This window comes from Gobio gobio (genome assembly GCF_949357685.1).
Source record: "Gobio gobio genome assembly, chromosome: 4".
Classification (NCBI taxonomy): Eukaryota; Metazoa; Chordata; class Actinopteri; order Cypriniformes; family Gobionidae; genus Gobio; species Gobio gobio.
The window spans coordinates 31,830,240-31,850,258 of NC_137100.1; the positions used below are offsets into that span (position 1 = coordinate 31,830,240).

General features: G+C 38.0%; 3 protein-coding genes across 7 annotated transcripts in view; 2 read left to right on the plus strand and 1 right to left on the minus strand.

Moving 5' to 3' along the window:
- pigl (phosphatidylinositol glycan anchor biosynthesis, class L) overlaps positions 1 to 1,402 on the minus strand; it is a gene marked incomplete at its 5' end in the record, with an annotated part of 39,761 nt that extends 38,359 nt beyond the window's left edge. The window contains 3 exon segments of the mRNA XM_079815114.1: positions 709 to 808; positions 1,034 to 1,381; positions 1,384 to 1,402. Of these exon segments, the coding sequence (XP_079671240.1) occupies positions 709 to 808; positions 1,034 to 1,381; positions 1,384 to 1,402 (467 nt within the window).
- cenpv (centromere protein V) overlaps positions 1 to 20,019 on the plus strand; it is a 278,526-nt gene that overhangs the window by 52,490 nt on the left and 206,017 nt on the right. The window lies entirely within an intron of this gene.
- The window catches only part of ncor1 (nuclear receptor corepressor 1), a 137,653-nt gene continuing 119,349 nt past the window's right edge, over positions 1,716 to 20,019 (plus strand). For 2 of the 4 annotated variants that reach the window (XM_079815098.1, XM_079815099.1), the window contains exon 1: positions 1,716 to 2,096. The gene's annotated coding sequence lies outside the window, so the exon portion shown is untranslated. The remainder of the gene's footprint in view (positions 2,097 to 20,019) is intronic. The other 2 variants (XM_079815096.1, XM_079815097.1) reach the window with 1 other exon arrangement.

Consider the following 20,019-nt stretch of genomic DNA (forward strand, 5'->3'; position numbering starts at 1 on the left):
AGGTGTGCCAAGCTTGTAGCATCACACTCAAAAAGACTTAAAAACTGTAATTGGTGCCAACGTTGCTTCAACAAAGTATAGAGCAAAGGCTGTGAATACTTATTTACATGTGATTTTTTTTCTTTCTTTTTTAATACATTTGGAATGATTTCAATCAAACTTCTTTCATTTTGTCATTATGGGGTATTGTTTGTAGAATAGAGGAAAAAAATAATGAACTGAATCCATTTTGGAATAAAGCTGTAACATAAAATGTGGAAAAAATGAAGCGCTGTGAATACTTTCCGGATGAACTGTAGACTTAAATCTTCTTGTGTAGCATTATAAATGTACCATCATCACCAAATGTTCACCAAATGTTTACCATCACTTTGGATCAATTTAATGCAATACAAGTTTTGCTGAATAATTTGCTGAATAAAAGTTATTAAAAATGAGCATATTAGAATGATTTCTGCTAAAAATTCAGCTTTGCCATCACATGAATAAATTACATTACAATATATAAATCAAATGCAGTGTTTTGGATTTCAATTCAAGAAGTTCTTTAGATGACTGCAGAGGAAGATGTTATATTTATATTATATTATGAACGCAAGTCATACAGGTTTGGATCAACATGAGAGTGAGCAAATGATGACAGATTTTACATTTTGGGGTGAACAATTACTTTAAATGAATATTATGTATCCTGTGTGCGACCCTTACTTGTCATCTATGATGGTGACATGGTTGGATGGAATTCCCAAAACCGCACAGCTGTCAATCAGTTCCCTTTTGCGTTGCAGTCCTTGATTGTTGTAATTGCCTGAGCATCACAGAAACATGTGAAGTGTCTCTTTTATATTATACAAGCATAGCAATAGATTTCTCAATTTAATCAGTTCAACACATAGCGTATAGTGTTTATGCAGATAACATTAATAAATAGCATTCATTTTCAAGGTGAAAGTTAAAAAAAGGTTCTGGTTTTCATTAGAACTGAAATGATTCAGGTGATGGTTATGATTTATTTACGTTATAGTAAACCTACCTGTTGACAAACATAACAAATACACGGATGCTTGTGATTCAACAAGTTTTAAGATGGTAGGTGCAAAGAACATGCATTCGTCATCTGGGTGTGCAGTGACTAACAGAGCTCGAGTCTCGTTGGCTGTCACGGGCGGCTTGTCATCCCCTGAATTCCGACAGAGCGCGCGGGACATCTCTTGTGTTGGACAAAAATGTGCGTTTCCAATGGTGAATGAAGGGCTGGATATTTTATTCCGTAAGTGTGGCCATAACTGACTAAATCTGTAATACACAAACTTTATAGAAACAGAATAAGCCACAAAGACAAATATGATGGAAACGAAAACAAACATCTCGACCGCGCCATGAAAGAATCCGTGTAGAACATCGTTTCCTGACTAATGGTTCCTATTGACCTGCAGCTCGGATTGTTTAAATACAAAAATACTGGGTTATTGTAGGAAACTTTAATATTATTTATGTTTACATCCTATATACCTAATCTAATTTTGCAGTCCGAAAAAAAGCACCAATGTACGACAGAATTTATGAAATTATATTTAATAAACGCCTTAAGCTGGAATAATTTCAAAGGCGGAAGCATATGTAAAACAATTATTAATAGCGGAATCAGTTCGTTTCTAAAATATGATTTTAATAATACGTTTATCAAGAATTTCTGGTGTGCAGAAATATACGGAGATTGAGGCTTGGGTGGGGTGAGTGAAGGCCGCCTGTGTGGGGAGAGTTTGAACGTCACACCGTTTCATCCTGTTTGCTTGAGAAAAACTCTTTCACTCCGTCTCCTCAGGTGCGCCAGAGCTGCACAAAATGCAAGCGACCGGGCATTCAACAAGAAGAAACCGGTACACTTGTGACGTATATTAATTTCTGGCGCAGAATCATAAAGAAAGCGACTCGAATTTAAATCCACGACTCAGTGAGGACAAATAACAAGCCTGTGTTTCAAGTGTGTGTGTGAGTGCTCGCGCAGTCTCACTGCCGACGAATTTCATTACCGCACGTTTGAACCGCACAGGCTCACCTTTCAGCGCGTATTGGAGTGTCTTTAAGGACATGAGGTGAGTGTTTTATTTAATCTGAGTATTCTGAGCGCTTTGTGGTGAATTACATGCAGGCTCGGGAGAGCAGAGCGCGTATGTTCAAGATGGCGACGCAGTTTTGAATGCAAAGGTGCAACATTCAGCTAACGGCTGTTTCCCCTAGACTCTCTCCCTGTTCATTTTGTACTATATATTGATTTAGGCAATCTCTTATGCGTTTGATTACATCTCTATCTACCCGAGATATTTATATTTTGTTTGTGGTTTCCGGTTAAATAGGGTTCCTCGGATTAACTAGCTTGCTGGCTAACGCCATTAGTGTGAGTTGACACCACAGCCAGGAGTTTACTGCTGAACATCATTTAAGTCTGCTCTGTAATATACACACAATAACTGAGACGTCTCACAGTTAGGGTTTCCTAAAATGTTTTATCATTTTCTTGCATGTGAAAAGCCAGAGTAGTCTGTAGAATCATGCTTGAAACGAGAACAACACAAGACCAAACTACTGTATTCAATATGTGTCAGTTTTGCTGCCTGGAAATTACATAAAGTTTGGACTTGTGCACCCATATACGTTTCACAACAGATGACAGTCCTTTGTCTGTTGAAACCGTGTTGTAGTTATCACTCTTAAATATAATATACACTGTAATAACATACTATTTTACCAGAGACATTCAAACCTCCTTATAAATAATAAATATTGCATTGACTTGCTTAGGAAAAAAACAACAACAGTCTGTTAGACAGATTTTTTCTTTATCTCAGCATTATGGTGAAGTATTATTATTATTTGTTTCATATTGCACACGTGTGTGTAAAATGAATATATATATATATATATATATATATATATATATATATATATATATATATATATATATATATATATATATATATATATATATATATAATTGACCATAATGCTGAGATTAAAAGAAAATTAAAAGCTGTTGAACAGAAACTATGCAGGGCTCTATACTAACATTTGAGAGCATACATTCTACAGATGGCATCACCAGCACCTGATTTGGTAGTGCTGGGGGATTTTTAATCATAAAGCAAATTTTAATAATAAAAAATACTATTGTTTTGCCTTAAGTGCAGTTCCTAATAAAATTACATGTTTGTTTATTGGAAATTTGACAGTAAAGCACTGAGCTTGAATTGAGATTCAGATAAAATGAACTTTTATTTAGGGGTGCTCCGATTGATCGGCAACCAATCTCGATCGGTCGATAATCGCTTTGGGATGATTGATCGGCGGTCTCCAAAAAGGCCAATCTCATGAACCGATCTCATGCTGACGACACATAAAACCCGCACCTGCCGTGAGAGCTAGGGCATGATATGCAGCGACACCGTCTCATTCTCTTTCCAGCGCGGGTAAAATAATTATAATGCTGAAGGTGAGGTACAATTCATATTTCTATATAGAGAATGGGAACGTGACGTCAGCAACGCAATGCATTCGTGTTCTTTAGGACACTGCACTACATTAGAGAATGAGTAGTAGTGGAGGTAGACTTTAAAACTTGTATTATACAGTTAAAAACACATTTGAATGGTCACCGCTTGCTGTGTTATGAACTGCCATAGCCGCTCTTTTACAACCTGCGTGGAAAACATATCTCAAATCACGCACAATATTTCAGTTTACCAGCTTGGAAAAAACAAGACTAAGTGAAAGTAATGCTACCTTCACGTGCTATCGGAAATTGGACAATTCCCACTTCTGAAGTAAGTTAGTGATTACGAGCTCATCCCATTCATATTTCGAAAGTGGAGGGCGTTCATGTGCAATTTTTACCAAGGAAAATTCCGTAATAATTCCGAGAGCACGTGAAGGCAGCATAACACTCGGAAATAAACAACTTAGCCAAAATGTGTCTTTATAATTTGTATTTATTATTTATAACAGATATATTACAGTAGCCTGGATGCCATCCGAATTTAGCCCCGCCCACAAAATGTTTTGCTCGGGCAATTCGGTCTGGACTCGCTCCATAGAGGAGGAATTATGCCCGAACAGAAACTGTTCGGACCAATGAAATTGTCAGGGCGGGCTTTAGACGATGATGGACAGATGATAAACAGTAACGTAATCATCCACGTCATCGAAGGCTCTTGGGTTGAATTTGCTCTTATCCTAAACGGAGAACTTGTTCGTATATGCATTCACCTTCACTATTTCTCTCAGAAACGATGATCGTGTTGGTAAGTACTCTGTGTATCCTTAAATTATTTTATTACTGCCAAAGATCGTTTACACTCATGTTTTTCTTGTAACGTTACTTAATCATGCGTGCGTGCAGACAGGGTTTCCAAGTGTTTTTGCAATGTCGCGCACAATTGCTACTCAAAACGTTTGGTTGGCAAAATATGTTATTTTGGCAAGGTTGCCTGCTAAAATTTGCATTCCTGGGTTTATATAATCACATAATTGGGGTCGCTTCAACCCGCGGACATGGAGAAAAACACGGACTTGGTAACAGTGCAGTTGAGTTCTGTTGACATTTGACAACTAACATTACGCGTCGCTCCGTTGCTCTGATTGGTTGTGGGTCTATCCAATTGAGGTCTTTCCTGGCTCGGTTGAAACACGCCCCATAATCAAAGCTCAATGGAGCGGTACCAGACTCAAATTCTGTCTAGAATTGAGTATGGCCACGCCAGGCTAATATTACAGATGAATATTTTCTGAACCGCTTGAATGTGCTCACACCATAAATAATGCATGAAACGCGTCTGGAAATGCTTCATTGTTCAGCTTCTCTCAGTAGAAGGAAATCTTGTACTTGTTCCATTTAAGTCCAGTAAAACTTTTTAGTACTGTAGGCTAAAGCGGTTTCAAATACAAATCATTTCAAAGCTGCATTACGAGCCATAATCTGTTATCCTTTAATGCACGTTAAGGAATTCGGGCGATATGATATAGGCAATGTTGATTGAATAAATGGTCCACTGGCTGAGATCAAGCTATAAGTATATTTACTATTTTATATATCAGATACAGACTTTTTAGTTAGGCTATTAAAAAATAAACTGCAAAAGACAAACCAATGTGTGGTGCGATAGAAGGCGGCCGTCTGATTTCTCATTGTATGAAACGTGATGAATATGTGCAATGTCCTGGCTGCACGACTGAGCGCTCATGTACTTAAGAGATTCAAATATTAGTCCATTTATTATAAGTGAGTGCAAGCAAGAGTTCTTAAAAAGTATTAAAGTAAATACAGTCGTTTTTTCCTCTGGTGATTCGCATTTGTTATCATTGTACGCTCCTGAGCGTGTCCTAAAACATGGCGGCGACTACCCATAATGCAATGCGCAATGACGTAGTTTCCTAGACTCTATTAAATAACTTACGCAGTCATTTGAAAACTTTCTGTGGGACGTACGTTCACAAACAGCGCGCGTGAATCACCGTGTTGTATCTCAGATACAAAGGGAAAACTCAGAGAAGAATAAACACTGCGTGTGCGCGCTCTCTCTCTCCCTTTCATAACTTAATGCTCAAATGGCTTCACATCAGCGCATCGCATGTGTCGCATTGTCACTAAAGTTTATCATTTGCATTTATTTTTAAGTCTTGCCAGTGTTCAAACCGCTCAGCACTCGCGCGCTCTCCAGACCGTGCGCGCGCGCGCACACACACACACACACAGTCCATCTCACAAAAAGCTTGCGAGTACAAATTGCGCTGAAATGGTCAGATACACACAAATGTATGTACTAAATTACCGTCTTGACGAGTATGCACGTAAACCCCGTCGTGACTCGCGAGTGAACGTTTGTGCAGCTGTAACCGAATCGAATAAACTGCTGCTGTCTCTGAGTTTCTCTTTGTCTTGTGGTGTTTGATGAACCTTTATGACACTCACTGCTCTTGAATGACTAACTTTTGCAACCTTAAGTGTAAGGATTAATCTAATTTAATTTATTGAGGGAAGACCAATATTAATTTACATTTGATTTCTTATTGAATGTATTTAGTATTTCTTACCTCAATACTAATGTTAGACCTACCTGAAAAATTGTTTTTAAAAACAAAAATGCACTGCATGATCAAATATTTAGGTGAGATAATTATATACATTTATTATATACATTTATTTGGGAAAGATGGCCTACAGTAGCCTTAAGTTATCTCATTTTCTAAAATAAACACTTGGTGGTTCTTCAAGATCTTGACTCAGTTAATTTAGAGTTAGTTTCATTTCTACAAATGGTGCAAACTCTGCAAGATTATAGATAAAAGATTGCCATTCCCCTGCCATTCTGTGATCGGCAGTGATCGGCAATCGGCAGATCATGATCTTGGTGATCGGCCCCAAAAATGCTGATCGGAGCATCTCTACTTTTATTAATCCCAATAACGTGCAAAAACCTTCACTCATTAAAGGGATAGTTCACCCAAAAATGAAAATTAGCATGATATGACATGTAACATCATATGACATCATAACATGATTTACTCACCCTTAAGTCATCCTAGGTGTATATGACATTCAGACGAATACAATTAATATTAATAGTCATATTAAAAAAGTCCTGTCTCTTCCAAGCCTTATAATGGCAGTGACTGTTACTCTGTTTTTGAGGTCCATAAAAAATGCGTCTGTCTGTCAAATAACTGCTCCACACGGCTCTGGGGGTTAATAAAGGCCTTCTGAAGCGAATCGATGCCTTTGTGTAAGAAAAATATCCATATTTAAAACATTATAACGTAAAGTTCCAGCCGATCGCGTTCAGTGGAAAAGGGTTCAAAGTGCCTTCTCGCAATTCAAGATGCGTACGTCTGACCAGCGTACTTGCTAACGGAAGCCTTTTGAGCGGCAGAGGCACTTTATAAAGTTTTAAATATGGATATTTTTCTCACACAAACGCATCGTTTCGCTTCAGAAGGCCTTAATTAACTTCCGGAGCCATGTGGAGCACGTTATTTGACGGACCGATGCATTTTTTTATGGACTTCAAAAACAGAGCAACAATTAAAGCCATTATAAAGCTTGGATTAGCCAGGACTTTTGTAATATAACTCCGATTTTATTTGTCTGAAAGAAGAACGTCATATACACCTAGGATGACTTGAGGGTGAGTAAATCATGGGCTAATTTTCATTTTTGGGTGAACTATTCCTTTAAATGTACCATTGTTTTTTAAAAGTATCACACTGAACTGACCGACAATAAGTACTCCTCTGCCGCCATCTACTGATTATAGTGATAATTTTCAGTTTGCCACAAAGTTTTAGTTTTTCTACATCTTAACTTTGTTTTACAAATCATTACATTAAAGGGTAACTAAACCCCTGCTCAGAGCGTAACTCCACCCACTGGCAATTTTAAAAAAATGCTGGAAAAGTGGGCAGAGCCCGGCGGACACAGAGGGGACGAACCGAGGGCGGGGCTGAGCGGAGGGTGTGCACCTGAGACCCGCAGTGACGGATTGACTGACAGCTGTCTGACTCGCGCAGGGCCGGCTCTAGCTCTTTGATTGCCCTAGGCGAGATTGAGTTTTGCCCCCCCCCCCCCCCCCCCTCCCCCTCCTTAATTGTTAAGCCCACCGGCAACTATGGTTGCCAGTGTATAGTTGTCATTTTCCTTCTGTAAGTATTTTTCTAGATATTATCCATGTTTTATATCTTAATGACACACAAGCAGACAACCAAATAAAGGATTTCAAGAAAAAAAAAAGTATTAATTTCCTTCCTGTCACATGAGACTGCCAACTTCCTACCCCTACTTCCAGGGAGCACAACGAAGGCAAACCCTCCAAAAGAAAGGATATTTTCATGTTACTAATAAGTATTTTTTGTTGACATATATCAACATAATCATGAAGGTCTCTAGAATCATCCAAACATAAATCTTACAACAGATCTATAGCTTTTTAGTATACTTAGTCAAACATAATACATTTGATTATGAATACAGATTGATCTGTTGAAAGCAGTTATTTTGATTTAGATGCTAAATGTTCTCCTCTTATACATATTTGACATTGAAGGGGTGCATAGGCTACAACATATTTGCCCACCGGCAACTATAGTGTGGCAACTATAGTTGCCACAGATTCAAATACGATTTTCAAGAAAAAATACAAAAACCTGAGGAAAATAAATGCAGGACATGCCATTCAGAAAAAAATTGGGCACAAATGGGTTAAGTATTTATAAAAACTATACAAACAAAAATGCTCCTATAGTTACTCCAAGACTTAAAAATCTAATTATGACTTAAATGATACACTCTAATAAATTGCACATACAAAAATGTTACAAAGAACGTTGGAGGATATTTAACAAATTATGACTCAAACTATGGATGAACAAACAAAAAGGCTTTTATTGTCACTCCAACACTTAATCAAGAAAATTAAGACTTGAAGGATCAACTGCAATAAATTGTTCATACACAAATGCTAGAAAGAATGTTCAAGGATATTTACCAAATATTAACTCCATAAACTGTGCAAAAACTCTGTAAAGACACTTAAGCAAATTATGACCCATAAACTGGATTAACTATACCCTCTACAAACAAAAGTGCTATTATGGATACACTTACCACTACAAAATTAAAATATATAAGTTCTTGTAGCTCTATCCCTATATCTTAAATAATAAAAGATGAACAGTTGTTTCTGGCATTTCTATTCACCTTCAAAATTGACGCAGCATTAAAATTTGGCTCGTCTGGATTTCCTTATTGTCAGTGAAATGCGTAGTAATATGTAGATAACTAGCTAGCTAGTGATAGCTTAGTGACAGCAATAAAACGTCCAATGCCGTCCAATATTAGTTGATAATATCGATAATACGAAGTAAATTTATTTCGTTTTACACCTTTATGGCTGAGATGAGAAGACTTACCTCTATACTGGGCTTTCTTTTGATCGTCTGCCTTTCTCTTTTTCCGTCCCTGTGCACTCGAGGGTTTAGACCGCTTCATTTTTTGAAGAACGCGCCAGTGATGAGCACATGCCAGACCAACCGCCTGAACTCGACAATACTCACTATCAATTCAATCTAATAATCAGGTTAAGTAATTAAACGTGCGGCTGAGGGGGCGCCCAAGGATGATCATGTTTAATAAACAGTATGTTTTATTTCGCTTGTTTTAATTCTATGCTTAATGGGAAGTAAGTTTAAGGGCGCCACAAGAGGGCGCCTGGCTGCGCCCCCAACACATTTGTCGCCCTAGGCAACCGCCTAGTTCGCCTATAGCAAACGCCGGCCCTGGACTCGCGAGTCGCAAAGATGGAGAATGACTGGAGTGACGCCAGCTTTGCAACAGAGCGGTCATTTCTCTTACCTTCACCTGAAGTGGAGGAGGGTGGATTGTCTGTAACAGACACAAACCCGGAGCCTTATCAATGCGAGCCGCTGCTCAAACTGCGTTAAATCCCGATGCCGACGATGCTAGTGAAGCAGCCGCGCAAGAGAACTGACCTAATCTATCTGCGTCCGCGGCAACCACTTACGTGTCAGGGTTTGAAAGCGTGTCTCATGTATGAAAATTATCTGTACACATGACGGGCGGCAATAATATCGCAAGAAAAGCCTGACGTGTACTGACAACTGCATTATTTAACCGTATTTTCTTCAATACAATGTTAAAGCAAGTGTCAAGTGAGTTTCATTCATAATGTTTACTTCATGTAACATTAGGGCTGTGCAATTAATCGAATTTCGATTTCGATTTTGCCTCCCAACGATCACCAAAATAGTACAATCGAGAAAAAACGATTATTTTGCCATGTTCAGTTTTGCAAGAACAGTCTTATTTTGTCTTGCGTTCTGAATGAATCGCGCACGCGCACATCCGCCCCTCCCGAAGCCACAATCTCTCTCAGTTCGTGAGTCCCGTGACTCGTGTGCATATCATCCGCTGGAATTTAAAAACTCGGCGCGAGTAAAGATGGCAGAAGGAGGGCAGTTACAGCAGCGTTTGGTGAGCAAAAAAGGCAAAACCAACTCCGTTGTCTGGGAACAGTTTGGCTTCGAGGAATCAGACGACGAGCAGAAACATGCTACGTGCAAGATTTGCTACATGGTATTTGGTAGTGTCTGCAACGCAAGGGAACATCACGAATTTGTTTAACCACTTGAAAAAACACAGAGTGACCTATGACAATCTAATAAAGAAACAAAAACTGACGAGAGCAGGGATGCCGTGTAAACGTCCTTTTTTTCCTTCATATTTTTCAAATAATTCTCTCTTTGTAAACTTTCAATGCATGCGAGTGCTGCCATTTCGCCGTCTTCACCCGGGTTTAGTGCCAGAAGACGCGAATGAGAAGACGCGCGCGCTGTGAGAAAATGTGCGTCTCACAGCGCGCAAATATTGAGTTCTCTTTGAAGTCTTGCTCTTGAACGGACAAACTCACACAAAACGTATGTCAACATGTCCATCTTGATGAGTATCCTAGCAGACATAGTCTGTATATGCCTTAAGTGAACTTTATACAGTCGAGAAAGACGACGCATATCCTCTTAAAGGGGCAGTAGCCTTTACTGCTGTCTGTTTAATGTCAAACAACAAAAGACAAGGACATCACTCACCGCTCTTGATTGAATAGCTTTTGTAAGTTTAATAGAATTAATCTTTAATTTATGCACTTAAATATGCAATGTTATTTTACTTTTGATACATTTCTGTACCTGAAAACTAATGTTAGACGTACCTGAAAAGCATATCTAGCCGAACCATACTGTTGATCTTATTTATTTGTGGTTATCATTTTTACGTGAATACTTTTATACTTTGATTTGAATATATGTTATATTATTTATTTTAATAGTTCAAAAAGTACAACAAATGTTACAATTTCAATTGAATTGTTGAAAGGTGTATTTTTAATAAATGCAACATATTCCCAAAGTCATGTGAAATAATCGTGTTACATAATCGTGATTTCAATATTGACCAAAATAATCGTGATTATGATTTTTTCCATAATCGAGCAGCCCTATGTAACATGACAGTTCATACTGGAGTGAAGCCGTTCTCATCGTGTGATTGGGGGAAACATTTCTGAGGGCGTGGTGAGCTCGTGCCAGGGGCGCGGATAGTGAGCCGTTGGAGGTACCATCCTACGTCACGATGTACCGCAACGTCCAATAGGAAAATTCAACTGCAGTAGCCACCGTTCAACCTTAAGAGGGCAGCACTTTGGCGGTTTTACACCATATTTTATAGAATTAAAACACTTTATACTCAAATGTCAAAACATTTACTCGAATCAATGAACAGCATTAATAAAGCCCCAGTATTACAGATCATTAACTAAAAAAAGTTGGTTTAGGGTTTAGTTACCCTTTAAAAATAACATTAAAATTTGATATTTAAGCAAGTTTATTTATATAACACTTTTCGTAAACAATGGCAATTCAATTGCAAAAGTGCTTTACACAGAAATTGAATTAAAATATTTATAATATAAAAAATAAATATAATAAAAATATAAAATAACCTGAATCACCCCTATCTGGAGTGGAAGAAAATGGAGTGTCAGGCTCGCGATTTTACTATTTATATTTGTCAGCTAACTGTGTTTAAACTACCCTTGCAGACAAAAGCTTCCTAGAACCACCGGAGCTGTACACTGTAAAAAATGTATAATCTTCCCAACTCAAAATTTTCTAGTGACTGGTCACATCTAAAATTTTCAATTGGCCAAATTGAATTTCTGTGAATTGAATTTTATCCATTGTGGCAACAGTCTGTTAACATGGGCTCAATTAGAAATAATATGTTGAGCCAATGGAAAAATGTAATTTACCAACACTGTAAAAAATGTCAGACCTCTCCAATTTAAAATTTTCTAGTGACCGATCACATCTAAATTTTTCAATTTGGCCAACTAAAAAATTTAGATGTGATCAGTCACTAGAAAATTTTGAATTGGAGAAATGTTTTACAGTGAAACTGTGTGGTTGGTCCAATTAAATATTTTAAATTGTAGTAACAATTGTTTATTTCTCACTGTCCCAAAAGACAAAAATGACTAAAAACATAAATATATTAAGCAAAATACAGAAACAGACAACAGTGTTGACATTTTATCACATTACTTTATTAACAAGTAAATTCCAACACAGGATATTTGGGTGAAAATACCTTATTTTCAATAAGGAAAAACTCTGAATACATTCTAGAAGTCTTCTGCATAACAGGATGTCTTTGTTGTGGTGAAGAAAACGCGGCACTGCAAGCTAAAAACCTGCTAATAAAAATAAAAACTAACATTAATGACAAAGCTCCCCTGCATCACATCTGGCAAGAGACAGAACAGAAGTTTCTTCATTATATAATGAGGATGAGACGAATTAATGGACAGAAGAAAATTACGAGCTTGACGTGTTTGATATTAAAAGGCAATAACTTAAGCCCAGAAAGAGGCCGACGCCAAACGCACCGTGTTCAACAGTCGCATGCCGCACATATCACACAAATGACTTAATTTCCTTATTACCTATTGTTTTAGACATATAAGACATGAGGAAAATAGAACTATTGGCTACAGGCTACCATTAGATAATTATGTGGTAAACAAGAACACACTCATGAAAACAATGAATGCATGAACTCGTGATTCTACAATATGTATTTTAAACTTAATACCCGGTCATAAAGCAAAACTCTGGAGAATAATTTCAGTGCTAAATACTCACCAATGTCTTTGTGAGATGAATATCTCTCTATTCTCTTGGGTATGTCTGTTTCAGTCTTCAGCACCTGCTGGTTCGGCTCCGCTTGCGCTGCCGCTCCCGCGTCTCCGCATTTGAAATCTCCACACAAACGTTTTTTTTCCAAGCACATTTTGCGCATGCGTATACCTTTTTTCGGACGTAGGACTTGTTCGTCCAACATGGATTTTTCACTTCGACTTCATAGATTGACTGAGCACAATTAAATATGTTCGGTGAATATACAATTTTAATTTTGAGTGAAGACCTTAAGCTTTCTTTACCTAACTGAAGTCTCTGAGATCCTGACACCTTGCACTTCTGGCGACTCCAGGTAGGTTGCAGCTTTGGAAAATGGTGGCGCTGGAGACTAAAGGGTTCCTGATGGTTTCACCCTTAATTCTTAATTCTTTTGCAGTTAACAGGTGTCTTTTCTTCACCACCTGTTTTTGTCAGATCCTGCTGACCCAACGAGCATTTCACTGTCCAATGGTCATGCCTTAACTGCAATGTCTAGTATTGCATTAGTATTGCATCCTTCTCATGGGCATTTAATACTTTTTGACTTTTCAGTCTGAGTTAAATCTCTTTTTTGGCTCAATTTATCTGTAAAAGAAAACATGCCTAATAATTCTGCACACCTGAATATAAGGTGATTTTCATTTCCAGCCTTCATGAACAATTATATATCACTTATACATTATTAAATACTAAATCAATAGTAGTTATTAGGATTACTGTGGTTTGGAATTGGTCAAATGTGAAAAAAAATATGATCAGAAAATCAACGTGCCTAATAATTCTGCACTCCCTGTATGATTAGTACAATGCATCTTTTTGCATGGCGATTAATTATTTGGAAATCATTTATTGGGCCAATATGTAATGATCAATTTACACGGGAGGGATTTATGTTTAAAAATATTTGTCAGGTAACTGTGTGTTTAAAACAGTACCCTTGTATTTAGTATTTAGAGCTTTGAAGTGCTGGAAAAAGTGTGAAGCACTTGAAATCCCTTGAAAAGAGCGAACCCTGAGATAAATTATATAAAAATAAAAAGAACACTTGACTATTTCAGCCACAATACCATGGTTAGATTTAGCATTTCTACATTAAATCCATGCTGAATGTTGGTGATTTGTGGACTGAAAAGCCTTCTATAGCTGCTTCGTTCATGGCACAGGTTTCTCCTGGTTTCCACGTCAGCGCTATCTGATCTGATATCTATAGTAAAACAGAATTCTGTGCCAAATTTGAATGCTTCGCACTAGATCTCGCAGCAAATGTATTAACAAAGCGGCAAATTCAAATGCTTTCTTACTGGATCTCCCAGTGCTCTGTAGTAACGATTTTTTTTTCGTGAGTAAATCTGTTCTGAGCTTGCTTTGCGCTGTCTAGTGTTGATCCAAGCTGATAAACGTTCCATGCAGCGTAGCTCAAACCAGTAGCGTGTTTTCGTTTCACTTTCGTTTGCCATTTGATGTTTCTCATATGCAACACAAAATGCAGCTCTTATCAGTTACGTGGTGGTGAAAGGTCGCAAAATCCAACCATTTGGTCGATCATAATTCACCCTTCTTTCCCCTTAGTGTAGCATGCACCCCTTTACTTTTCATGTGCTTAACATCTAAATGTGTCTAAATGTCAGTTAGCACTTAGAAACCCTACAAATACATTTTCAGGAAGTATTTTTCTGATCTGTTAATTAGGGTGCAGTGTACACGCACTGGCATAAAGGCAGAAGTTCACAGTGAGCATGTTCATAACCGCAGAAGGTGAGAAAAATAGTTGTCATTCACACTTGCAGGCTAGACCTTGTACTTTTCTTTTCAAGGTGACTCGTCTTTTAGTGATGTGAAAAATCAGGCTGTTTTGAACTCTAAAGGAAGTGGTGGATCCAGCAAACCTCTCTCTCTCTCTCTTTGTCTCTCTCTATCCCTCTCTCTCTTTCTCTCTTGACCCTGCAGCACAACCCAGCTCTGTTTGTGGCACCACTTGCAGCTTAATTAGGCTTGCCATCAGGAGAGATACAATGTGCCTGTAAAGAGTGCCAGACCTGTTTCTCATTGCTATTGCCTAATATGCTGGCTGAGGGACAGTGGAGTGTAATACAGGAGGTGTAACTGTTGTGCTGCCATGTCTGTGGCCAAGCGTGGCATGGTAATGCTAGTGAACGAGCAAGCACCAGAAAATACTTGGAGGCAAGCTGCCACGTTGACTTTTGGAGTTTTGGAGGGGTTTTCTTCCCAATGTGTCATTTAAATATTCTCTCACTCTTCGCTCTTGATAAAATAGTTGATTCCATTTTAACAATGTAATTATCAGTTAACTGATTATCATGTTAACGTATTTACTAGATAAGTAAAATGACATGATATATTTTCTTGTTTTCTTGAAAATAAAATCAAAATGAAGTGAGTTTTTGCCCCCCCCCCCCCAGAAAACAAGAAAAAATATCTTATGTCATTTTACTAGTAAATGCATCTTGATTTAAGAATGTTAAGATATTTGGACTGAATAAGAAGAGCATTTTTGCAGTGTAAAGACAGAGGTAAAGTGATGTAGGCTAATGAATCAACAGTTTATTTAACTGCATAGTAGTAAAATACCAATGTTTGCTAATTAATTCCAGTTTTACCTTAAACTATATATGCAAGCAGACGTTCTGGGTTCTCCAGAGGCCACAGCCTGTGTGATTTTGTACAAAAAAATCATATCCGTTTTTTTTAAATGCATGTAATATCATTTTTTAATAGCCTAATGTTTTTACTCTACAGTTGTGCAGTTGTAAGGGGACATATGGACATTTTAAAATGTATTTGCCGAAAGTAGTAATGATATTTATATACAGGTTTCTTTAAAATAGCAACATTTTATGTAAAATTCACATTAAATATCGAAATTTCTCAGTTTAATTCATGGTGAAAACATAAATGTGCATAGTTTAGTGGAAGATTGCTGCCATCTACTGGAAAACAAACACTTTTGCTAGATGCTAGATGCAATTACTCTTGCCATTTGTGTTTAGGCTGTAGGCCTAATGTGGCCTAAGTGCTATTTTTGTATAGTTTAACTATCATCAGCCTTTAAAAAATAAAATAATAATAATAATATCATGAACTAGGGGTGCACCGATCCGATATTAGGATCGGATATCGGCCGCGATACTGACAAAATAGCTGGATCGGGGATCTGAAAAATTAACAGATCCACAAGCCGATCCAGGTGTTTTTTTCCGTCGCAGCAGAACCTACGTCATTCGTCAGCTTCACGTGTGTCGCATGCTAGAAGGGAGCGAGCCAGAGAGTCGGCTGTGTGGAGGAGATATTTCACGCTTGCCACGCCAACTAGTTCGTCGCTGTTTCGAGGGTATTACTGCAAAGTAAGGGTCTTTCCTGCATTGACATTTTTTTGACGGCCAAAGCCTAATTTGATGAGTTATTGTGATTTACGAGTGATGTAGAACAGATGCTGTGCTTGTGACTGAGTGACAGAGAGACCGATCTGAGAGCTCCTCCCCCGCGCGCGCTCTCTGGGTCTTCAAAATAATCAGTGTTCGCTCTCATATTTCACATATTAATCCAAATCAAAAGCTCGGAAGACCGAAACCATGTTGCACGTGACACATTCGGACAATTTTGTCCTTGAATTATCACTGGGTGTGAATTGCGCTCAAAAAACATTGACTCTTCTCTGACCAGCTGACATAAAGCATACTTTCAATAAGCGGGAGACAAATTATATCCAGTTATGAAGTGTTTTCTGTGTGTTGACATCTTTCGCGATGTTCTAACAGACGGGATTCGCACACAACGCGTCTGCTAATGTCCGATTCGTGACCTAATGACTCCTTTGAACCGAATCATTTTAACGACTGGCCAGAACAACTGAACTGTCCAACACTGAACTCATGAACTCAGTTTATTAATTTACTCAGAACGCAACTGAAATGAGAACACAAGTGTGCTTACCCATTTTAGCAAGAGTGGGTAATAAGAATTATTTTTAATTATCAACAGTATTTCATCTTATTTCTGTTGACAATGTGTAGTAAAATAAATAGGCCTAGCCTACAATCATTTAATCTGGAGTGAGGTGAAACCAGAAAAAAGTTGTTATTAGCTAGCTGAAAATTTTTATTAAATTGCATATGGTAGAAAATTAGACTATTTGTTAATTTGTAATGCTACTTTTTAATATTGATATGATTATATACCAAAACAATTATCTGTAGTGTAAAAAATGTTTGGTAACTGTCAGATTACTATTGTATGTTTGACCAATACACTGTTTTTTGTTTCCACTGCTACATTTTATTTATTTAAAGAAGTTAGATTACATTCTATTTTAGATTTGAATGCACAATTGTTTTTTAAATAAATAAGAATTCAACACCTTACATACATCTGTTATTTTGTCTTAGTTATGTTTAGTTAGTAAAGTCTGGTGCCTTTAGTCTCTTCAAGGAAGGTATAAGGTGGAAGATATACAGTTTATTATTAATTCAACAATATATCGGATCGGTATCGGGTATCGACAGATACACAAAGCCCAGGCATCGGTATCGGGACTGAAAAAGTCGGATCGGTGCACCCCTATCATGAACATAATGGGGTAGTAAGGGCTGGACATCATATAAAACAACAAAACGTCAATGCATTACACAAATAAAACAGTAGTAATTCCACAACTTAGACCGATAACATGTAGTACTAAACCTTGATACACGGGGCACCAAGTAAAATCTTGCCTAGGGCAGCAAATTTGTTATGGCTGGCCCTGGTCATTGGCATTTTAGTTCGAAAAACGGCACAGTTTGCATGAAAAATTGCTAATTAAAGCTGTCAATCGCGGGCTCTGTGCGCACCGAACCCGAGACTCTGAAGGAGGTGGCACTCAAACTGTCCCGCGATTCACGTGAAACGGACTCGGGTGCGCATTTGTTCAGGAAGAAACGTAACCTGCATATGTGTTTTAGCGTATTACAATGTATTAAGTTCAATAAAACATATGTCGTTAAATTCCTATGACGCGCACTATACGCGCAATATCTGATTCACATGGACCGCTGTTCAATGTTCAGGAAGCACACCATAGCGCGTGATACATTTTGAATTTAGTTTAGATTCTAGATGCCTAGAATCACTATAGTAACTGCATGTTTTACACAGTTTATGTAAGTTGATTACCGTTCTTATAGCTGCCACACACACGCGCGCCCCCGAAGCCAGATCGCTTTCACTTTCATCCTCATAAAGTTTGTCAAGTAAATGCTTTTAAAGCCTTGCCAGTTTGAACATTGAAGCGGTTGTGCACTATTCAAAAACAACAATACGGAAAACTTATCCGTTCAGTGCTCAGCTTTTTTCTGTGACACGGAGAGTTGAGCCGTGTCACGTCTCTGACAACGAGCGCGCGCCCTGAAGGCAGACCTCTTCTCGCGTGAAAAACGCGCGGAGAGCAGCGCAGAACTGATAGTAGAAAATCAGTAACACACACACACACACACACACGCATGCACCCTCCTCTCTCTCTCGCGCGCCAGTCAGACCAATCGTGGCAATGCATCACATATGCTTAAACTTTTATGTAGCCACGCAACAATAATTTCAGCATGCGTTCACTGTATACACCGGGACGTGATGTTGTGATACGATTTTTCGAACGGATGCTTCACCTAAAATGCACCGCAATGCAAGTGATGCAAGCCAAATGCAGCATTCTATTGAAAATTAATGTATGTATTTCTGCTGTACCAAACTGCAATGAAGCCTCACGCTCACGCACACGCGCACGCACGCACGCACACACACACACACACAGGTTGCTAGGTTACCATAGCAAATAGGCTCACCCCAGAAATTATATATTATTTGTTAGTAGCCTAATGGTAGGTGTAGGAATCTACATAAAAGATATTTACTTTGATGTCAGGGCTAGATTACAGCATGAAACCTGTTGTGCATATTAATAAATTAAATTGCTTTTCCTCTTCATTTTCGTTATGCATTATTTGTTTTGGTTGTTTAAAAACGGATTTTTTATCCGATTAATCGATTAATCGATCGATTAAGTGCTAGATTAATCGATTACAAAAAGAATCGATAGCTGCAGCCCTACCAAAGACTAAGGTTTCAGCTAAAAATCTTCTTTACTGTTCTACTGAAGACAAAAAGATGCCTAAATCTTGTATGGTCTGAGAGCGAGTTCATTTTTGGGGGAACTTTCCCTTTAAATTACTTTTTAACAGTTTAACTGACAATGATTGGTCAAAATTCGTACTGTCGACTAATGTTTAACTGGTTAATCATGAGCATCCCTAATTGTGACTTCAAAGGGATAGTTCACCCCATCCGTGTAGTTCGAAACTTGTATGACTTTTCTTCTTTGAATCACAAATATATGTATAAGCTTTTTAGAGTCCACACAATATTGACCCAACTGAAATTCAGGTTGGGAACAACATGAGGGTGAGTAAATGATGATTTCATTTGAATTTTATGGGTGAACTGTCCCTTTAAGATTGGCCAGCAGAGAAACCCTCTGGGAGAGGTTGCCATTTCACGCTGATCTAGGTTGATGCTCCTTTTCCCAAAAGTAATCTTGACCATCAGAACTGTTCTTAGATCATGTTAAAAAAGTTAAGATTTAACAATAAGCTTCCCTATCGCAAATGGATATAGATCTTTTAGCATAGAGTTTAGCATATTTCCTTGACAAGTCGTGTCCAGGGTGGCAGTTTTGTGATTCTTTGTATATTAATTAATATATATATATATATATATATATATATATATCTATATCTATAGTGGTGTTGATGGGGCCAAATTGCTTCAGTGTGGCAGATGTGTCTGATAAATCCTGGATTTTGCAGGATGTGGGTGTGTCATGCTCTCTTGTACTGAATACAGTACAATTTACAGTTTCTTTCAGTGTCTGATTTAATTTGTAAATTAAGTGTCAATGTTTGATATGGTTTGTGAATGCTGCCTCTGTGCCCATTAAGTATTATTGTCTTTGTGGATTGCTTTTGATATAGCCTGAGACATATTTTGGGGGTAAGTGATGACATGAGGTTGAATTTATGGCATGAATGGATGCAAAAAGATGGAGGGCCATGTTGAACCTGATGAAAGAGAGACAAAAGGTATAAAAGTGAAGTGTGGACATATCAAACAGTAGGTCTGCTGTATCTCCTTCTGATTAGGCCGTGTTCTTGTTCAGGCTCTGACAGATAAGCA